Source organism: Hyla sarda, chromosome 5 (assembly GCF_029499605.1).
Source record: "Hyla sarda isolate aHylSar1 chromosome 5, aHylSar1.hap1, whole genome shotgun sequence".
Lineage (NCBI taxonomy): Eukaryota > Metazoa > Chordata > Amphibia > Anura > Hylidae > Hyla > Hyla sarda.
Genome location: NC_079193.1, coordinates 14,762,194 through 14,784,087, shown reverse-complemented (window position 1 = coordinate 14,784,087; position 21,894 = coordinate 14,762,194). Strand labels below are relative to the sequence as shown.

Genomic DNA, 21,894 nt, shown 5'->3' with positions numbered 1-21,894 from the left:
GCACTACAATGATGTGCAGCTTTATTCAAATGAATGACACACAGGTAAAATCGACAGTCAGACGCGTTTCGAGCGCATGCGCTCGAAACGCGTCTGCCTGTCGATTTTACATGTGTGTCGTTCATTTGAATAAAGCTTCATATCATCGTAGTACAGGCAATCTCCAATAATGATTGTGCGTGTGTGTACAGCATAAATCCAGAGAGGAAAGGGTTACAGAGCAGGGCTGCCAGGCTCCAGAGAGTAGTAAGTCGTCAGAGTACGGGAGGGGGAGGAGTTATCACAGTGCAGGCAAGAGAGGGACACACCCCTCCCTTTGACAAGATGGAAAAGACTGAGCAGCTGCAAAATGCTATTTTTTAGTGAAGTATGGGTGATAGAGACATAAAAATTACATGTACATGATCAGGATTAGGTACTGAGTAACATATATATATATATATATATATATATATATATATATATATATATTTTTTTTTTTTAGTTTTTTTTTTGTGTGGAATCTGACAGGTACACTTACATGAGTAGATGTCTGTGATTCAGGAAGATTAGTCATCCCTAAACAAAACTGTGGGCTGTGACTCAGTAGAGATTTTGGTCTCCTTTTTTGGTTTCCTTTGTATGAACATCTCATATATTTTCCAACTAATACCAAGGTCCTAAATCTTTAGTGAAATCTTTGGGACACATTTTGACTAATCAAATTGAATCAATTTATTACATTTTCTTTTATTGTAGTTTATGAAAAAAAATATGTGTGAACATGTACTTACCGTGCAGGGTGTCTGCATCCAGGGTTCCCCATCAATTTGCATAGGGAGAGACTTGCTGGTCCTTTAAATAAAGACAAGAAAAAGATTGAGATAACAAGTAGATGAATAAAGTCACTATTCTCTGTTGTTTTCTTTTTTATTATTATTTCTAAAGAATAAACCTTTTTCTTTTTTTACACTAGATCGGAGAAGGCGTGACAGTTGTGTACTAGCCGTTCTGCCCCCTCCTCATGAATGGAGGGGGCGCGGCATGATGTCCCGAACATGGAAGTCGCAGGACCGGAGATAGCAAGGGGTCCCAGCAGTTTTTTTTTTATTATTATTATTTCTAAAGAATAAACATTTTTCTTTTTATGAGTTTTACACTAGATCGAAGAAGGCGTGACAGTTGTGTATTAGCCGTTCTGCCCCATCCTCATGAATGGAGGGGGTGCAGCTTGATGTCTCCAAAATGGAAGTCGCAGGACCTGAGATAGCAAGGGGTCCCAGCAGCCAGACCCCCCCCCCCCCCGCGATCAGACATATTATGCCTCATCCTTTGGATAGGGGACAACATGTCAAGGGGTGGAGTACCCCTTTAAATTTGTCTTTACCACTACCCTTGTCTATTCTCTTATTTCTAACACATTTGTTAAGTTGTTAAGGTTACATATAAAGAAAATCTGTTAAAGGGGTACTCCGGTGGAAAACAAATGTTTTCAAATAAACTGGTACCAGAAAGTTATACAGATTAGTAAGTTACTTCTATTTAAAAATCTTAATCTTTCCAGTACTTATCAGCTGTTGTATACTCCACAGGAAGTTGTGTAGTTCTTTCCAGTCTGACCACAGTGCTCTCTGCTGACACCTCTGTCCCCATAGCAAACCTATCCTGCTCTGATAATTTATTATTATTATGATTATTGTTATCATCAGTAATAATAATCTCACCTTAAAACCACAGAGGAACATTGTGCAAGACGCCTTCCCGCACTTTTCAGTCCTGTGTAAATCTGTCCCATCTCCATTGCTCCTTCCAAGCCGACCACCTCCAACAGTTGATCACTGAGGTCTAAAATAGAAATACATAGCCATGAGTCCACATGTCTGCCTTTAAAGTAATTATTTTATAATCATTTTATGAAAAAAAAAAAAAGGTTTATTCAACATTATTTATTATAAATAATCACAATTTAGATGAAGGTAAAACTAATAATAAACCACTGATTGGAAAGTAACTGTAATGTCTGTATCCTTTGTTTTTCTGTGTTGGTGTGTATTCACACCTTCTTTTCTCGCCTGACCAGTTTTTGCATGTTATGTGCTTTGGTCAGGATAGTGTTAATGTTTCCAGCCAATAGGTTCCCGGGTGGGGTTCCTGGCTGCTAATTGCCGGTGTTGGTCTTGTTCCTTTGCCATGAGAGCTGTTTTAAAGGGGTACACGCCCCCTCCCATAGACTTGCATTGAGGGGGTGGGGTGTGACATCATGAGAAGGCGGGGTTATGACGTCACGAGCTCCCGGCGTCGGCTCCAGCTTTCGGAACAGTTTGTTCCAAACGCTGAGCAGCGGAGTACCCCTTTAATTAGTATGTGTCACCAAACCGTATTTTCTAAACTAACTCAAATGATATTACCTAACTATTCCTAACACTCCTCCCGCCATTAAAAAAAAATTCTGAGCTTTAAAAAGCTCTGTATAATACCTTTCCCTTTGCTCCCATTGTGTGAGCTCTTGGCCTGAGAGAGCTGTTCCTCGCCATGCCCTGCACGCACTTCCTGAGTTTGGTCTCCTGCCAGGCTGGGAGGAGACCAAACTAACTGTTTGACTTGCGCAGGAAACAGAACAGAGCCACCTAGTGGCTGTTTTTTCAATCACATTAAAAAAAATATATAACGATTGAGAATTTTAACAGCAAGCAAATAGCAAAGTGTCTTATAATTACATAAGGAACAATAAATTCAAAGTTTAGTTTGGTGATGGGTACTCTTTAAGCACCTGGTTATAATTTGGTCAATTTCAATTGTTTCCTCAGTCCAAGCATGTACATGATATAGACATGGGCCATGCTACTGCTATGGTGCCACTGAAGAGAGGGGTCACAGAGCGGAACCTTTGTCGGCAGACCTCTTCCTTTACTTTAAACTATGCCTTAAAAAAAGTAAAAGGGTTGTTCAGGACTAGAAAAAAATGGCTCTTCTATATGTACAACAGCGCCACACCTGTCCACAGGTTGTGCATGATATTGCAGCTCTTTTTAATTCGCTTGATTGAAGCTATAACGCTATAAATGGACCATGGACAGGTGTTGTGTACCAGTCTTCCTGCCTTAGTTGATTGGAGGGCTTGGTAACATCAATCGAAAGTCACCCCGTTTTAATATTCACTGGACATTTTATGTGCCTTACTTCTTTCTAAGTCTTAAAGGGGATCTCTGGAGGAAAAAAAAAACTTTTTCAAACCAACTGGTGCCAGAAAGTGATACAGATTTGTAAATTACTTCTATATCAAAATCCAGTACTTATCAGCTGCTGTATGCTCCACAGGAAGTTGTGTAGTTCTTTCCAGTGTGAACACAGTGCTCTCTGCTGCCACCTCTGTCTGTGTCAGGAACTGTCCAGAGCAGGATAGGTTTACTATGATTTTTACACGTTCTTGACATGGACAGAGGTGGCAACAAAGAGGACCGCGTCTGTCTGGAAAGGCTACATGACTTCCTTCAGGGCATACAGCAGCTGCTAAGTACTGGAAGGATTAAGATTTTCAAACAGAAGTCATTTACAAGTCTGTATAACTTTATAGGATCAGTTTAATGGGAACATTCCTGTGACACCTACAGAGCTTCCATTCTATTCTGGACATGTTACAGCCACATGACAACCTCTGCATCTCTCGTTCAGCGCCCCTATCATGAGGCCCGAGAAAAAGGTCCATTATTGAGGCCATTGAATGACCGGCGACGGGCAGGAGGGGGGACTGGACCAGATGATAAGCTCCCATTCGCAGACTATTTTTTTAAGGGAGAGCATTGTGGAGGATTTGTGAATGAGGGTTTTGCAGGGTTTCACAGTCAATGAGTGGTCGCAGTGTGTGGGAATGTTTTCACAGCTCTATGTCTCTTCTGGCCTCTTCCATAAACGGAGCTACTTTACGTGTCTCCTCATATTAGGGCAACGGCTAAACAAAGCGTGCTCTCATGAATGACGACTGATGTCAGCACATTGTGAATGGCGCACACAGTACATCTGACCCCTTGCACTCATTCTTGATCTTCGGATAAAAGTCACTAGGGAGATGGCCCAACCCACTTCCTTGCGTTCCAGCTGCTCTGGGAAATTAAATGACTTGTCTGCGAGGATTTTGTTTTATTTTTGTTTCTTTTTTTGTGTATTTTTTTTTCTTTTTTTCTTTATTAACTACCAGAAATTAATACATAAATAAAATAAGAAAATTATTATTATTACTATTATAATTACCGTAATTTTCGCCCTATAGGATGCACCGGCATATAAGACGCACCCTATTTTAACCTCTTCAGGCATAGGGCGTATGGATACGCCCTGCATTCCGAGTCCTTAAGGACCGAGGGCATATCCATACACCCGTGGGAATTCCGGCCCCCACCGCTAGCCGGTTGGGGACCGGAGCCGGATGCCTGCTGAAATCGTTCAGCAGGCATCCCGGCATATCGCCCAGTGGGGTCATTATGCCCCCCCATGTCGGCGATGGCCGCAGATCGCTGGACAAATCAGTCCAGCGATCTGCGGCGATTCCGGGTCAATCGGGTCTCCAGTGACCCGATGACCCGGAATTACCGGCTGATCGGGCCGTCTCTGACGGCCCCGAACAGCCAGAGCCTGCAGGGGTGAGGTGGCACTGGTGCCACCTCACGATCACCCTGATTCGTCGGCCGGTTTACCGGCCGACAAATCAGATCGCCTGCTGCGGGTGTCACTCCCGCAACCCGCTCCACCCCTCTTCCGGAGGACATGAGCGGGACGTGGACCCCGGGAGCTGGGGACCCCGATCCTCGGCGTCAATGTTGGGATTGGGGCCCCAGGAGCGGCGGCGAGGGACTGACCTGTGTCCCGGAGCAGCAGCAGAAGGTGAGTGACAGCCTCCTGCTGTTGCTTAGCAACAGCTCCCAGCATGCAAAAAGGGCATGCTGGGAGCTGTAGTTATGCAACAGCAGGAGGCAGACAACCACAACTCCCAGCATTCCCTTATGGGCATGCTGGGACTTATAGTTTTGCAACAGCTGGAGGCACATTTTTTCTATGGAAAAGTGTACCTTCAGCTGTTGTATAACTACAACTCCCAGCTTGCACAAACAGCTAAAGTGCATGCTGAGAGTTGTAGTGGTGCATCTGCTGGTTGCATAACTACAACTCCCAGCATGCCCGTTTGCTGTCGGTGACTGCTGAGAGTTGTAGTTTTGCAACAGCTGAAGGCACAATGGTTGTGAAACTCAGCGTTTTTTTTTTACCTAACTCAGTGTTTCACGACCGGTGTGCCTCCAGCTGTTGCAAACTACAACTCTCAGCAGTCACCGTACACCATGCACCGTACATGCTGGGAGTTGTAGTTTTGCAACAGCTGGAGGCACACTGGTTGTGAAACACTGAGTTAGGTCACAAACTCAGTGATACATAACCAGTGTGTCTACAGCTGTTGCAAAACTAAAACTCTCAGCATGTACAGTCTGTCAGCGCATGCTGGGAGTTGTAGTTTTGCAATAGCTGGATGTTCCCCCCCCCCCCCCCCCCAATGTGAACGTACAGGGTACACTCACATGGGCGGAGGTTTACAGTAAGTATCCGGCTGCAAGTTTGAGCTGCGGCAAATTTTCTGCCGCAGCTCAAACTGCCAGCGAGAAACTACTGTGAACCCCCGCCCGTGCGACTGTACCCTAAAAACACTACACTACACTACCACAAAATAAAAAGTAAAAAACACTACATATACACATTCCCCTACACAGCCCCCCTCCCCTCCCCAATAAAAATGAAAAACGTCTGGTACGCCACTGTTTCCAAAACGAAGCCTCCAGCTGTTGCAAAACAACAACTCCCAGTATTGTCGGACAGCCGTTGATTGTCCAGGCATGCTGGGAGTTTTGCAACAGCTGGAGGCCCCCTGTTTGGGAATCACTGACGTAGAATTCCCCTATGTCCACCCCTATGCAATCCCTAATTTAGGCCTCAAATGCGCATGGCGCTCTCACTTTGGAGCCCTGTCGTATTTCAAGGCACAGTTTAGGGTCATATATGGGGTATCACCGTGCTCGGGAGAAATTGTGTTACAAATTTTGGGGGCTATTTTCAGCATTTACCCTTTTTAATAATGTAAAATTTTTGGGAAAATTTTTTTTTACATTTGCAAAAGTCATGAAACACCTGTGGGGTATTAAGGCTCACTTTATCCCTTGTTACGTTCCCCGAGGGGTCTAGTTTCCAAAATGGTATGCCATGTGGTTTTTTTTTCCTGTTCTGGCACCATAGGGGCTTCCTAAATGCAACATGCCCCACAAAAACCATTTCAGAAAAATGTACTCTCCAAAATCCCCTTGTCGCTCCTTCCCTTCTGAGCCCTCTACTGCGCCCGCCGAACACTTTACTTAGACATATGAGGTATGTGCTTACTCGAGAGAAATTGGGCTACAAATACAAGTAAAAATTTTCTCCTTTTACCACTTGCAAAAATTCTAAAATTGGGTCTACAAGAACATGCAAGTGTAAAAAATGAAGATTTTGAATTTTCTCCTTCACTTTGCTGCTATTCCTGTGAAACACCTAAAGGGTTAAAACACTTACTGAATGTCATTTTGAATACTTTGGGGGGTGCAGTTTTTATAATGGGGTCATTTATGGGGTATTTCTAATATGAAGACCCTTCAAATCCACTTCAAAACTGAACTGGTCCCTGAAAAATATCGAGTTTGAAAATTTTGTGAAAAATTGGAAAATTGCTTCTGAACTTTGAAGCCCTCTGGTGTCTTCCAAAAGTAAAAACTCATCAATTTTATGATGCAAACATAAAGTAGACATATTGCATATGTGAATAAAAAAAAAAATAATGTATTCGTAATATACATTTTCCTTTCAAGCAGAGAGCTTCAAAGTTAGAAAAATGCAAAATTTTTAAATTTTTCATCAAATTTACGGATTTTTCACCAAGAAAGGATGCAAGTTACCACAAAATTTTACTACTATGTTAAAGTAGAATATGTCACGAAAAAACAATCTCAGAATCAGATTGATAAGTAAAAGCATTCCAGAGTTATTAATGTTTAAAGTGACAGTGGTCAGATGTGCAAAAAACGCTCTGGTCCTTAAGGCCAAAATGGGCTTGATCCTGAAGGGGTTAAAGGTGCAAAATCTAGAAAAAAAAAGATTCTGCACCCAACAGCGATCTTCAACCTGCGGACCTCCAGATGTTGCAAAACTACAACTCCCAGCATGCCCGGACAGCCAACTGCTGTTCCTGCCGCTCTGGACCCGTCACCGCTGCCCTGGATGTCACTCCATCGCTGTCGCCACGTCCCCGTGGTGTCCCCGACGCTCCGGACGTCTTCTTCCCCGGGATCCACGCTCTCCGTCACCGTCATCACGTCGCTACGCACGCCGCTCCTATTGGATGACGGGACGGCGTGCGCGACGACGTGATGACGTCGAAGGAGAGCGCAGGCCATGCAGGGGATCCCGGCACGGAGCAGACACGGAGGAGGCAGGTAAGGTCCCTCCCGGTGTCCTGTAAGCTGTTCGGGTCACCGCGGCGGTCCCGAACAGCACGACTGAACAGCCGGGTTAGTGTTATTTTTGCTTCAGACGCGGTGGTCAGCTTTGATCGCCGCGTCTGAAGGGTTAATACAGGGCATCACCGCGATCGGTGATGTCCTGTATTAGCCGTGGGTCCCGGCCGTTGATGGCCGCAGGTATACGCCGTAGAAGACGCACCAACTTTCCCCCCCCCCTTATACGGCGAAAAATACGGTAATCATCATAATCATCAAATAAGTGATATTAATAGTAGTAATTAGAGATGAGCGAACTTACAGTAAATTCGATTCGTCACGAACTTCTCGGCTCGGCGGTTGCTGACTTTTCCTGCATAAATTATTTCCGCTTTACGGTCCTCCGGTGGGCTGGAAAAGGTGGATACAGTCCTAGGAAAGAGTCTCCTAGGACTGTATCCACCTTTTCCAGCCCACGGGAGCACCTGAAAGCTGAACTAATTTATGCAGAAAAAGTCATCAACCGCCGAGCCGAGAAGTTCGTGACGAATCGAATTTACTGTAAGTTCGCTCATCTCTAGTAGTAATCATGTTATATGTATTAATATTTAATAATAAATAATAACAAATAATAATACATGATAATATTTATTATTATTTAATTAATTATAAATTATAATAATATAAAATAAGTAAAAAATTATGATTTAATATAAGAAATTAAAATATAATGTGTATTCTAATACAAAGTAAAAAATAATAATAATAAAAATTATTATTATTGCATATTATTATTTCTATTTTTAATTATATGTTTTTTAAATTTTTTTTACTAAATAATTATTTGCTAAAAATTGCTATTGGCACTTTGAGAATTCAAAACTTAATTTGTGTCCTTATCATTTATTATTGTTCTTATTATTATGGACACTAATACAATATTTGTAGTTCTCATATGATGCAATAGTGATTATTAGTATAATAATCATATGGTAGAAAATCACCAGTAATTACAAAAGAAAAATCAATCAAAATATTGCAGGAATGATAAGTAAAAGAAAAAAGAAAAAAAAAAAACTACACACCAGAAGAACAAAATCACTACTACTACTACACATTTATTGCCATTTTTAAAAATAAAATTTTAAGAATATAAGTGATAAAAAACATATTTATCAGCATATAAATAATTATCAGAAGATCTAAAGAAGGAATAGAAAAAAAAATTGTAATCATAATATTAACAATTATTGTTATTATTGTTATACATTTTTATATTCTTTATTTTTAGAAAAACATTATGAATTTAGAGACAATACTGGACATTTACTAATGCACTTGCTAGAGATGAGCGAATTTACAGTAAATTTGATTCGTCACGAACTTCTCGGCTCAGCAGTTGATGACTTATCCTGCATAAATTAGTTCAGCTTTCCGTTGCTTCGGTGGGCTGGAAAAGGTGGATACAGTCCTAGGAAAGAGTCTCCTAGGACTGTATCCACCTTTTCCAGCCCACGGGAGCACCTAAAAGCTGAACTCATTTATGCAGGAAAAGTCATCAACTGCCGAGCTGAGAAGTTAGTGACGAATCGAATTTACTGTAAATTCGCTCATCTCTAGTACTTGCCATAAAATGTGTCAAAATTTGGCGCATTTCTGGCACAAAATAATGCATAAAATTTTACACAAATCTAATGTCAATTTCGGCTTCTAACCTCAACACCGAGTTAGCAGAAAAAGGGTGTGGCTTATCAATAAGGTTTGTGGCTTGAATTGCAACAACATTCCACAAAAATGTTGGCGTAAATATTGACGTAAACTTTTAGTTGATGTAATGTTAGATAACAATATCTAAAATATGCCATATTTATCATGCAGGCTGAGCCGCTGTTATACGTTTGACGCATCCCAGTGCCCAGTGTAAGCCCAGGTACCCTATAAATGAAAATGTTCTATTTTATTTATTTATCTTTTTTTCATTTTATCAATTTAAACTTTCATGAGAAATTTACAAAAGATCGTAATTTTATCATTTGTGTCTAACAGTCATGATAATGAGGATTATGTCATATTATATCCATAAGCTAATACAGCATTAATTATATAGTGTAAAAAATAAAAATAAAAAAAATACTAAAAGGACTATATCAGCTTCAATTAACTATCCATCTCCCTCCTGTTGGCTCTGGGCTTCCTCCTCTCCTGCTGTTTCCTACTTGGCTGCAGTTCCTTATCTGCTCCCTAGGGGTGCATGCGTGCACCTGCTGCAACTTAAAGGGCCAGTATGTGCTTCTGTAAAATTAAATGGGCACTGTCAGATACAAAAACTTTTGATATGTTGTAAAGCTTGTATAACCAATAGGTTTTGCAATTGCTTTCATTGGAAAATGTTCTGTATTTCATACTGAAAAAGCCAGTCAAACAACTGCGCCCCTGCCTGTTTGGACACATACTAGTCCTGCTGTGTCCATGCGTCATCACCTATGTCATGGACACACTTCCTTGATTGACAGCTGTGAGTGCGGGGAACAGAGCTGGAGGAAAAATCCTCCCACTGTCATCTTGTGTCCCGCTACTGTCAGTGAGGAAAAGCTGGGAGTTGTAGTTTTGCTAATGCTAGGGGAGATGTGAGCAGACAGCATACTGAGGGAGGGGGCGGAGACCTGCACAGTGAGGCCACGCCCCCTACATTTGAGAGGAATTCAGACTAGTGAGCAAAATTAAAAGTGTTATAAAAAATAAAATAAAGGTGCTAGACACATAAAAATTAGATGTACATGGTCAGGATTACCGTATTTTTCGCCGTATAAGACGCACTTTTTCTTCCCCAAAACTGGGGGAGGAAAAGTTGGTGCGTCTAATACGGCGAAAACACACCTATCGCGGCGGTCCCTGCGGCCATCAACGGCCGGGACCAGGGGCTAATACAGGACATAACCGATTGCAGTGATGCCCTGTATTAACCCTTCATACGCGGCGATCAAAGCTGACCGCCGCGTCTGAAGCGAAAGTGACACTAACCCGGCTGCACCGGGAGGGACCTTACCTGCCTCCTCGGCGTCTGCTCCGTGCCGGGATCCCCTGCATGGCCGGCGCTCTCCTTCGACATCATCACGTTGTCACACACGCCGTCCCATCATCCAATAGGAGCGGCGTGCGTAGCGACGTGATGACGGCGACGGAGAGCGTGGATCCCGGGGACACCACGGGGACGGAGCGACATCCAGGGCAGCGGTGACGAGCGGTGACGGGTCTGGAGCGGCGGGGACACGTGAGTATTACCTTCTATAATACAGTGGTCTTCAACCTGCGGACCTTCAGATGTTGCAAAACTACAACTCCCAGCATGCCCGGACAGCCAACGGCTGTCCGGGTATGCTGGGAGTTGTAGTTTGGCAACATCTGGAGGTCCGCAGGTTGAAGATCACTGTTGGGTTCAGAATCTTTTTTTTGTTCAGAATCTTTTTTTTCTAGATTCTGCACCTTTAAAATTGGGTGCGTATTATATGCCGGTGCGTCCTATAGGGCGAAAAATACGGTAGGCACTGAGTGATATATTAAAAAAATATATTTTTTGTTGGATCTGACCATTTTCCTGGCATTTGCCATGATGTCTGGAGTACTGCATGTGACCATCGAATCCAATGAAAGACGGAATTACCAACCGGAGCCTGTACGGGGATCAGAGAGAGGTGAGTAACTGCTATTTTTATTTACAACTTTTTAAAAACCTGAATAACCCTTTAACATGAAGGGTGTTCTTTCTGTTGGATTACGAAGAAATGTTGGCATTTTCTGTCAAATGCTGTTCCCCGGAGCAACGTTATGTAGCCTATAGGACCATGCCCAACCACAATGACAACGAGCAGAGGAATTAAAAAAAATATCAGCACTCCATCCTAAGGCATGATGGGAATCCTGTTCAGAACCACACAAATATTTGCAAAAAAAAACACAAAAAAAAAAACCATTATTTACCGTGCCACTTAGCACGCGGCAGGAATTGCGCTTTCACGTAGGCTCATGGGCGCAGGGGCCCTTTAACGCATTGCAACACATGGGAGAAAATGAAAACCAGTCAGCTGGTAAAACTGATTTTTGATTAAAAAGGGAAATTATTCACGGGTGACTAATCCCAAATCCTGGGATAGAAGGAGAATATTGAAAGCCTCCGTTTAATGCACTTAACAATGAATATTATAACAATTTCTAAGTGAACAATGTAAACTCAATTTGATATAATACAAATATATGACGTTGTCCTCGCACATAGGCACATCTGTCATCCACAATGCACGCTCACTCCCAGCTGGACAGTTTCATAATGAAATGAATCAATTTGTCTAAATTTTATGCAGATTTAAGTGTCTGTGTTGGAGGCTCGAAAGAAGGTTTTTTTTTATTTTTATTTTTTATTTTTTTTGTTTTTTTTCTCCCAGAGTGAAGCTGAAGATATTTTGCCCTGCTGACAATTTACATGCAAATCAGAATTGCTTCGGACAACTTTATAAAGAACAAGAGAAGCGACAAACTTTCCATGTCAAAGACAATGTACCAGAAGTTTACATCCAAAAGTTTATATGACAACTAGTGACTTGTTTTTTTTTTTTTTTCCCAAATCATGGTTAAAGGGGAACTCCACCATTTCAGAGTAAAAGGGGTACTCCGGTGAGCCGGCGTTCTGAACCTGACAAACGTCGGGTTCCTGCGGCAGTGGTTGTGACGTTATGCCACGCCCCCTCCATTCATGTCAGCCCCCTCCCATAGACATGAATGGAGGGGCGCGGCGTGACGTCACAACCACTGCCGCAGGAACCCGACGTTTGGTGCTGCTGGAGATCGCGGGGGGCCCCCGCAGCGGGACCCCCACGATCAAACATCTTGTCCCCTATCCTTTGGATAGAGGATAAGATATCTAGCAGCGGAGTACCCCTTTAAAGAGAACCTGTCAACTGTTTTATGCTGCCCAAAGTAAGAGGAGGTATAAAGCAGGTGCAGGGAGCGGCGTCCTGGAACACTATTATTTACTTTGTAGCACTCAGGTGGTTTCCAATCAACTGGTGCCAGAAAGCTATAAAGATTTATAAATTACTTCTATTAAAATATCTTAATCCTTCCAGTACTTATCAGCTGTTGTATTCTCCAGAGTAAAGATGAGCGAACTTACAGTAAATTCGATTCGTCACGAACTGCTCGACTCGGCAGTTGATGACTTTTCCTGCATAAATTAGTTCAGCTTTCCGGTGCTCTGGTGGGCTGGAAAAGGTGGATACAGTCCTAGGCAAGAGTCTCCTAGGACTGTATCCACCTTTTCCAGCCCACGGGAACACCTGAAAGCTGAACTAATTTATGCAGGATAAGTCATCGACTGCCGAGCCGAGAAGTTCGTGACGAATCGAATTTACTGTAAGTTCGCTCATCTCTACTCCAGAGTAAGTTGTGTTGTTTGTTCCAGTCTGTTTACAGTGCTCTCTGCTGCCACCTCTGCCTGTGTCTGGTATTGCTCGAAGCAGGAGAGGTTTACTATGGAGATTTCCTTCTGCTCTGGACAGTTCCTGACACGGACAGAGGTGTCAGCAGAGAGCACTGTGGTCAGACTAGAAAGAACTACACAACTTCCTCTGGAGCATACAGCAGCTAATAAGTACTGGAAGGATTACGATTTTTATATAGAAGCAATTTACAAATCTGTATAGCTTTCTGGTACGAGGTAATTTGAAAATGTATTTTTCCCCCGGAGTATCCCTTTAAGAGAAATAATATTCTAAAAAACTGCAGAGAACTGGGTAAATAGTCACAAGAGGCAGTCCTCAAGCCTTCCCGGTTAGCATTAAGTGATAAGTACCTTTTCTATACACTACTAAGAGGAAACCCATCCTTCAAGCCTGGCAGGACGAGGAACAGCCACCGGTTCGTCCCCTGTGACTATTTACCTCGGTCCAGGGGGCATTTTAAAACTATGATTTCTCTGAAATTCCTGAGTGTTTTAGAGTACATAAAAGTGTCCTGCTGTTTTCCCAAGGTTCGGGCAGCATGAAACAGGTGACAGGTTCCCTTTGAATGGTTTCGCTCATTTCCGCATTATCCACGGAGCTACCAAATAGCCAAAGGCAACTTCTCTTAGCTGTTTAATGGGGATCTGGGGAATCGGCACAGTTTCAAAGGGTTGTCCATAAAGACCCCTTTAGAATTATTGAGACAGGTCACCGGATGGTGGGTCTAATGTAGATCCGTTAACCCATGTTGTGGCGAGCCCGAGGATTTCATATAATGGATGGATAAGCACCAAGGTCATTGAGAAAGAGGTATCCTAAACCTCGAAACGCATCTGACATAGGTGAATAAAGAAGATTTTAATTGTACCAGTGACTTCTGAAGTTTATTGCAACGGGGGGCGCCGAGGATCCAGAGTTTTTTCCCCCTTCTATCCTGATTATATAATGGATGGAGTTATAGGTTCAGAAGATCTGAAAGGAAGCAGGTTGGGGATGGCAGATGTTGATCAAACTGCAGATAGGTCGAGTCGCCAGCAAAATTATTTACTTACACTACGGATGTGGATCCAGAGTAAACTGGAAGATGCGCAGAAGAAAAATTTTATTAATTCAGCAAATTTATTAAAAATTTTCAAATTGCCTTAAATTTTTTCCCCCACAAAATGAATTTGCACCCGAAAATATCTTTTTGTTTTCGCTTAGTTTTTTTCCCCCTACCTATGGAAATATTTTTGAAAATGTGGGATCAATGTGGGAACAGTAGAGTAGACTCCAAAAATAATTCCCAAAAATGGGGAACTTCTTTAAACTTGACACATTTTATAACTTTTTAGTTTTTTTTTGCTAATCCCCATCTTCTACATACTTTTTTAAAATTTAGGAGGAAAACATAAAAAGTGTTCCAAATGTATAATAATGGACCACATAATTTTTTTAACTTAAAGGGGGACTCCACCCCTCGACATCTTATCCCAGATCCAAAGGATAGGGGATAAGATGTCTGATCGCGGGCGAGCCTTACGATCTCTGTACAGCACCTGGCATTCGTTTAGGACATTGGGTGCAGGCGGCGGGGATCACGACTTCACGTTCCCTCAATACAAGTCTATGGGAGGAGGCATGGCGGACGCCACGCCTCCTCCCTTAGACTTGCATTGAGGGTGCATGGCGTCAGGCCACGAGGGGCCTGGCCGTGACATCATGACCCCCGTTGCCCGCTCCAAGCGTTCGGAACAAAATGTTCCGAATGCTGGGGCAGCGGAGTACCCCTTTAAATTGTTAATTTTGTTTAGAATTTTCCCCCACGGTATCTTTATAGCCAGTAAAGATACCGTACAAAAATTCTTCCCCTAGAATTCCATTTTTTAAATTTCCTTATGATCATAATAAGCCGCCTTCCTACTGTACAAGGCCCCGGCTACTGTGCAGAATACTCCCATTGGCCATAAAATGCCCAATTTATTTTGTAATTCCTAAACTCGGAGAACATTTAGAAATGAGTAGCCGAATGACAAGGTGGCACGTCTCTGGCTCAGCGCTCTGAACATGAAGTCCACAGCTGTTTCAGGTTCACCTCATAAGTCCTAATGAAGTATAATTATTCATGTGCTGAAAAGTCTCATAATATTTAGCAAGGAACCCAAACAAGATTCTTTTCTGTTTCTTTATTTTCCTTGCGGACTATTAATGCACATAAAAAGGACCTGTGAAAACATTTCCCGCATGTGTTAGCAGTATGTCATCGTATATTTGGAAAAAAATATTCAGGCCCAATTTTCTATTAAAGTAAATGAGAAGTTAAATAAATACAGATTAATTAATAAGATGTTTAAGGAGCTGTCTGGAGGAGAAAACCCTATTAGGGCATCTGCGGTTTTAGATTGGGGGTTAGGGGCTCTCATTTGTAACTTCCGGAATTAGGTAAAACAAAGAGTGTCTTCCTTTGGAGGACCTGAAAAGTCCATTCATACAAAGACCACACGTTGAGGTCAATGGTTAACATGCAATTCTTCATTTTTCCTGGTGGTGGCGCTGCAGGAAAACTAAACACTTGTTGCCGGATTCCCCATAGATCACAGAAGATTATCTTTAGGGGGTCCCATCTAAAATGTTGAGGTCTATGATTAACATGTAATTCTTCATTTTTCCTGTGGTGGCGCTGCAGGGAAACTACACACTAGACGCTAGATTCCCAATAGATCACAGAAGATTATTGTCAGGGGTCCCTTCCTAATATGAAGGTATTTCCAAAGCAGATAACTCCTTTAAAGGAGTATTCCAGCCTTTAACAAAACAAAAATAATAATAATATGAAGCTGGAGTGGAGGGAAAATAGAAAAAAATAAAACATACTTACCTTGCCCCACTCTCCCACTGATCCTATACACCTCATTCTGGTCTCCTTATCTTCTCTCTCTTTTCGGCTTCCGATGAGTGCTTAGAGTGGGACATGCCCGTTTGTCCCTGGATGGTCCTGCTCCAAGGGCTCATCTCGGAAGCAAGAAGAAGGGATAAGAGTGGGGGACTGGGGCTAGGTAAGTATTTTTTTTTCGTTTTCTATCCCCCCACCAACACCCAAGCACCATATAATAAAAAAAAGGCTGGAATACCCCTTTTTTTTAATAGGACAGGGTCACATGGGGTGCATCTGCAGTGTATTTCATGCTGCGAATGCACTGATGGCAGTCACAGAGGGACTGCAGATCTATCACAGTCCCTCTGTGACTGTGAGGCATCTTTAGACTTGCTAGTCTAAGTTTGCACTGTCAAGTTTTCTTTTACTTTAACGGTTATCTGGCTTATTTCAGGCAAAGGTACTTTAGTGTTTTATTGTGGCTTAAAGGCCAGGCCCCTTTCCCAGTAGGCCACACAGCCTTGTTGAGCAAGAAACATTTCGTCTCCATATGTCCCCAGATCTTCTCTCTTCTTCCTGCTTCTGAGACAAGCGCTGGTTGCAGGACCTGCAGGCTCAGCCAATCACTGGCCACAGCAGTGTCCAGTTGCGGCCAGTGATTGGCTTAGCAGGTAGGTCCTGCAGTAAGCACTTGTCACGGAAGAGAAGATTGGGCTACTGGTCAGAGCAGAATAGGAGCTGTGGGGGGCTGGGGAAAGATAAGTAGGACTTTTTCCCCATTTTTAAAGGGCCCACCACCTTGTTATTCTTTATACCGGAACCAGAATACTATTTTAAAGGAAAATGGTCAGCCTGATCACCCACCCTAACATTATAGAGTGGGTGATCAGGAGTGCACAGATCACTTACTAAATTTGGTCCACTGGTTACGGAGACATTGGCTTTCAAAGGTCCCTTGTTCAGTCCAGTGAATTGCGCTGTGGAGGCGGGCCCCGATGGCTGGCCGTCTCTGCCTCGGTCAGCTCATAATTCTGCCCCTGCAATTTGCATATTCATTATCTTCGACTCCACTTCCTAGTGATGGGGAGTCACCGGTCACATGAGTGCTGCACTCATGCATATTGCGGGGGCAGTATTATGAGCTGACCAACAGAGGCGGCCAGCCAGTGGGGCCCGAGGCGGGCCCCACTGGCTGGCCGCCTCTGTCGGTCAGCTCATAATACTGCCATGTCCCAGCGCAATACTGGCATGTCCCAGCGCAATTCACTGGACTGAACAAGGGACTTTTGAAAGCCCATTTCTCTGTAACCAGTGGACCAAATTTGTTAAATGACCCCTCTGTGCATTCCTGGTCACCGACTCTATAACCCAGTGTTCTAAGTTTAGGGCGAGTGATCAGGCTGACAGTTTTCCTTTAAACCGATTTGTAAATTACTTCAATTAAAAATCTAAATCCTTCCAGTACTTATGAGCTGCTGTATGCTTCAGAGGAAGTTGTGTAGTTCTTTCCAGTCTGACCACACTGCTCTCTGCTGACCCCTCTGTCCAGAAAATGAGCAAATCTCTAATGAAAACCTCTCCTACTTCAGACAGGTTATGACACAGACAGAGGTGGCAGCAGAGAGCACTGTGGTCAGACTGAAAAGAAGTACACAACTTCTTCAGGAGCATACAGCAGCTGATAAGTAATGGAAGGATTAAGATTTTTTAATAGAAGTGATTTACAAATCTGTAAAACTTTCTGGCATCAGTTAATTTAACTACATGTTTCCTTTTAAGTGTAGTTCCATATATGACCAGTGGGTGGTCCTAAGGCCACCTTCCAATATTTCCCATTTAAGTGTACCTGTCATTAACAAAATTTTTTTATATAATGTAGATAATAACATTGGGGGAGATTTATGAAAACCTGTGCAGAGGAAAAGTTGCCCAGTTGCCCATAGCAACCAATCAGCTCGCTTCTTTCATTTTGCAGAGGCCTTGTTAAAAATGAAAGAAGTGATCTGATTGGTTGCTATGGGCAACTGGGCAACTTTTCCTTTGCACAGGTTTTGATAAATCTCCCCCATTATATGTTTATTTGTAATATACATTGGTTTAAAAATGTGTATATTTTTTTCTCTGCAGCTATTGCCTGTGTGTCTCTGTGAGGAGACCAAATACAGGAAGTGAGGGTGGAGATGCAAAAAATTTTCCCCAATTTTTTTTAACCAATGAATATTACAAATATACATATAATGGTATTATCTACATTATGGCAAAAGTTTTTGTTAATGACCGATACACTTTATACTGGCCATAAAGGGGTCAATTTGCCCCTTGTAGTCAGACATTTTTGATTATTACAACGAGAGATAAGCGAATTTTTGAAAAATTTGATTCGGCCGATTTGCCGAATTTTCCGGAAACATTCAGTTCGGTCTTAATTTATTTGCGGCAAATCTGTATTAAAAACGGCTTTTACAATCACTGATATAAAGATAAATAATAGCTAGCTCTAACTATCAAATCAAACTTTCCAATAACTAAAATATATTCCATTTATTACAAAATAACATATTACAAAATACAGTGCATGAATCCCCATAAAAACAGTAAATAACAAATGGTTCACAAAGTGCGATAATGGTGGGGACAATCCCCAGTATTACGTGCCTCACCCGACGCGTTTCCCCGTAGCTAAATACGGTTCATCAGGGGTACATAAGCAATTATTATGGTCGCTTTAGGACAAAGGTTTACATAAAGACAGTAGATATATATAGAAAATATACGTAGTAATGCAATAGACAATACTCGGCTCTGTTAATATCGATGAAAACTGCAGGGACGTGTTTTCAGACTTAATTGCACAGAAATACACAAGAGGTCAAAGAAAACTTCATGTAATGTGGCTCTCCTCCTTGGTTAAGATGTCCACCATATACATCATATGATCAGGAGCCAGAAACAATACTCTATATCTTGTCCCAGCGACCACCATTGCATATGACCACCGCTCCTGATGTACAGTGGTCATGTGCAGTGGTGATCGCTGGGACAAGCTATAGAGTATTGTTTCTGGCTCCTATATATATCTACTGTCTTTATGTAAACCTTTGTCCTAAAGCGACCATAATAATTGCTTATGTACCCCTGATGAACCGTATTTAGCTACGGGGAAACGCGTCGGGTGAGGCACGTAATACTGGGGATTGTCCCTACCATTATCGCACTTTGTGAACCATTTGTTATTTACTGTTTTTATGGGGATTCATGCACTGTATTTTGTAATATGTTATTTTGTAATAAAAGGAATATATTTTAGCTATTGGAAAGTTTGATTTGATGTGTAGAATACTTTGCCTTGTCCTAACACGCATAGGGAGTGTGATGGGTTAGTAAAATAATACTGTTATTCAGTATGACATGCAGATTACAGGCATCCCTATTGGATTCACTGACACAGTGTGGCACGATGACAGAGCCTGGAGGTGGCATCAGTATGAGGAGAACATATAGTGGCTGAATGACACAGCGTGGAGGTGGCGGCAGCATGAGGAGACCATATAGTGGCTGAATGACACAGCCTGGATGTGGCAACAGCCTGACGAGACCATAGGGCCTCACAATTGAAAAGATTAAAGATATCTTTTAACATTTAAATTGAAGATTTTAAATAGATGAAGCTAAAAAGTTTTAATTAATGTGCCAGCAGCACGAGGATACCACATGGCGGTACAGTGACACAGCCTGGAGGTGGCAGAAGCATGAGGTGACCATATAGTGGCTGAATGAAACAGCCTGTAGTTGGCGGCAGCATGAGGAGACCATATAGTGGCTGAATGACACAGCCTGGAGTTGGCAGCAGCAAGAGCAGACCGTATAGTGGCTGAATGACACAGCCTGGAGGTGACGGAAGCATGAGGAGACCATATAGTTGCAGAATGAGACAGCCTGGAGGTGGCAGCAGCATAAGGAGAACATATGGTGGCAGAGTGAAACAGCCTGGAGCTGGCATCAGCATAAGGAGAACATATGGTGGCAGTATGAGACAGCCTGGAGGTGGCATCAGCAACATCAGGAGTACTGAAAGTGAACCGGCGACATAGTGGGGTGGTGGGTGGCAATACCAGTACCCGGTGACGAAGGTGGTTGAAAAAAGGAGAACTTGGCATCAGATGTGTGACATCAGGTGGGTGGCAGGATCAGAATAGTAGCTGAGGCCCACAAGCAGAGGAAAACGGTCTCTTTTGTAAAAGTGTTAGTGTGCACATGTCAGTATTGAGGATATGCATTACGTAAAACTTAACTTTTAATAACATTATTAGGATAAAATATATGTACCCCATTTTTTTTTTTCAATCAAACAAAAGGAAAGGTGTGCAAAAAAACACCATGTGCCACCTACACCACCAAGCATTGATGGGATGCAAAGACCTCTAAAAGGTTGAAAGGAACAGCTTATGGGTCATTGTAACCAGTGGGGGTAAAAACTTCCCCTGTAAGGCCCTACTCTCGCATTATTAATTCCCTTCTTGGCAAGTGTTACTCACCCTTAAAAGGGCGGCCCCACACAGGAACCTCTCCCTATTTCCACCTGCAAACACTGCCATTTCCCAGGGTTTTTATGTGGAAATAAGGAGAGGTTTCTGTGTGGGGCCACCCTTTTTAAGATGAGTAACACTTTCCTCAAAAAAGTGGAAGGTAACAACGTATTGTAGCAGGTGGGGGTAAAAAATTCCCCTCTAAGGTCTTACTTTCACCCTATTAATCCCATTCTTGGCAAATGTTACTCGCCCTAAAAACGGTGGCCCCACACAGGAAACTCTCTCTATTTCCATCTAAAACCCCTGTGAAATGGCAGTTTTGTAGGTGGAAATAGGTAGAGGTTCCTGTGTGGGGCCGCCCTTTTTAGGGCGAGTAACTCTTGCCAAGAAGGGAATTAATAATGTGAGAGTAGGGCCTTACAGGGGAAGTTTTTACCCCCAACGGTTACAATGGACCATACGTTGTTCCCTTCCACCTTTTAGAGGTCTTTGCATCACATCAATACTTGGTGGTGTAGGTGGCACATGGTGTTTTTTGCACACCTTTCCTGTTGTTTGATTTAAAAAAAAATGTGGGTACATATATTTTATCCTAAGAAAAGTTAAGTTTTAGCTAATGCATGTCCTCAATAAATACTTGTGGTCTGATGCGGAGGAATGTCTGTAACTGGGAAGCAGCACCTTAAATCTGTTTGGCACTATCCATATTTGTGAAGTGTTGGTGTGGCACCATGGTCAATCTACTCTGATGCATCAGGCATTGGTGGGTGGAAATCCTGGCTGATCCATGCCTGACTTATCTTCACAAAGGTCAGTCTTTCCACATTTTTCGTGGACAAACAAGTTCTCCTTGGGGTTACTATGGCCCCTGCCGCACTAAACACCCGTTCTGATGGCACACTACTGGCCAAGCAGGACAGCTTTTCCAGGGCAAATGGACTCAAAGTAGGAGGAGCAAGACATCTGGAGCCACAAAAGATGGGTATGACAAACAGCTCCCTTTGGCTGAGGTGGTGTAGCCTTGGCTGGCTAAAAAAGGGAGCTCCGTGCCACTGGGTGATGCAGCAAGCTGGACCACCACATCGGAGCCACGGTTCTCCCAGGCTGCTTTATGGTGTTGCTGCATATGTTGACGCAGGGCCGTGGTGCCAACATTGGGACCCTGGCCAAGCTTCACCTTCTGCCGACACATCTTGCATGTGGCCATGCTAACCTCCTCTGGATGCAGTAGTTGCTGACTGTCCTCTATTAGATCATCCTCAGTGAATAGTGGAGCTGAATCCACAGCACAAGATACTTCTGTGGGGGAGGGAACAGCATAGGACAGAGGCAGTGGGAGGACAGGGACTGCTCCCGGGCCATGCCAACTGAGGGTTGTGTCTGAGGAACCCCCCGACTGTTGACTAGGGGTGTCAGATGTCACTTGTGATGAAGTGGATGACCGTGTTAACCAATCAATGACGGCAGATGGGTTGCTGCTGGAGACAAGACCACTAGCTGCAACTCCTGCTGACACTCACCCCTAGTCTATT

The 21,894-nt window shown here is 42.9% G+C and overlaps 1 protein-coding gene across 1 annotated transcript in view; it reads right to left on the bottom strand.

The window, feature by feature from the left end:
* DGKB (diacylglycerol kinase beta) overlaps positions 1–21,894 on the bottom strand; it is a 579,157-nt gene that overhangs the window by 32,120 nt on the left and 525,143 nt on the right. Inside the window, exons 23-24 of the mRNA XM_056518908.1 lie at positions 1,704–1,824; positions 774–834 (exon numbers count right to left, since the gene is read on the bottom strand). Coding sequence (XP_056374883.1) covers positions 774–834; positions 1,704–1,824 — 182 coding nt within the window. The remainder of the gene's footprint in view (positions 1–773; positions 835–1,703; positions 1,825–21,894) is intronic.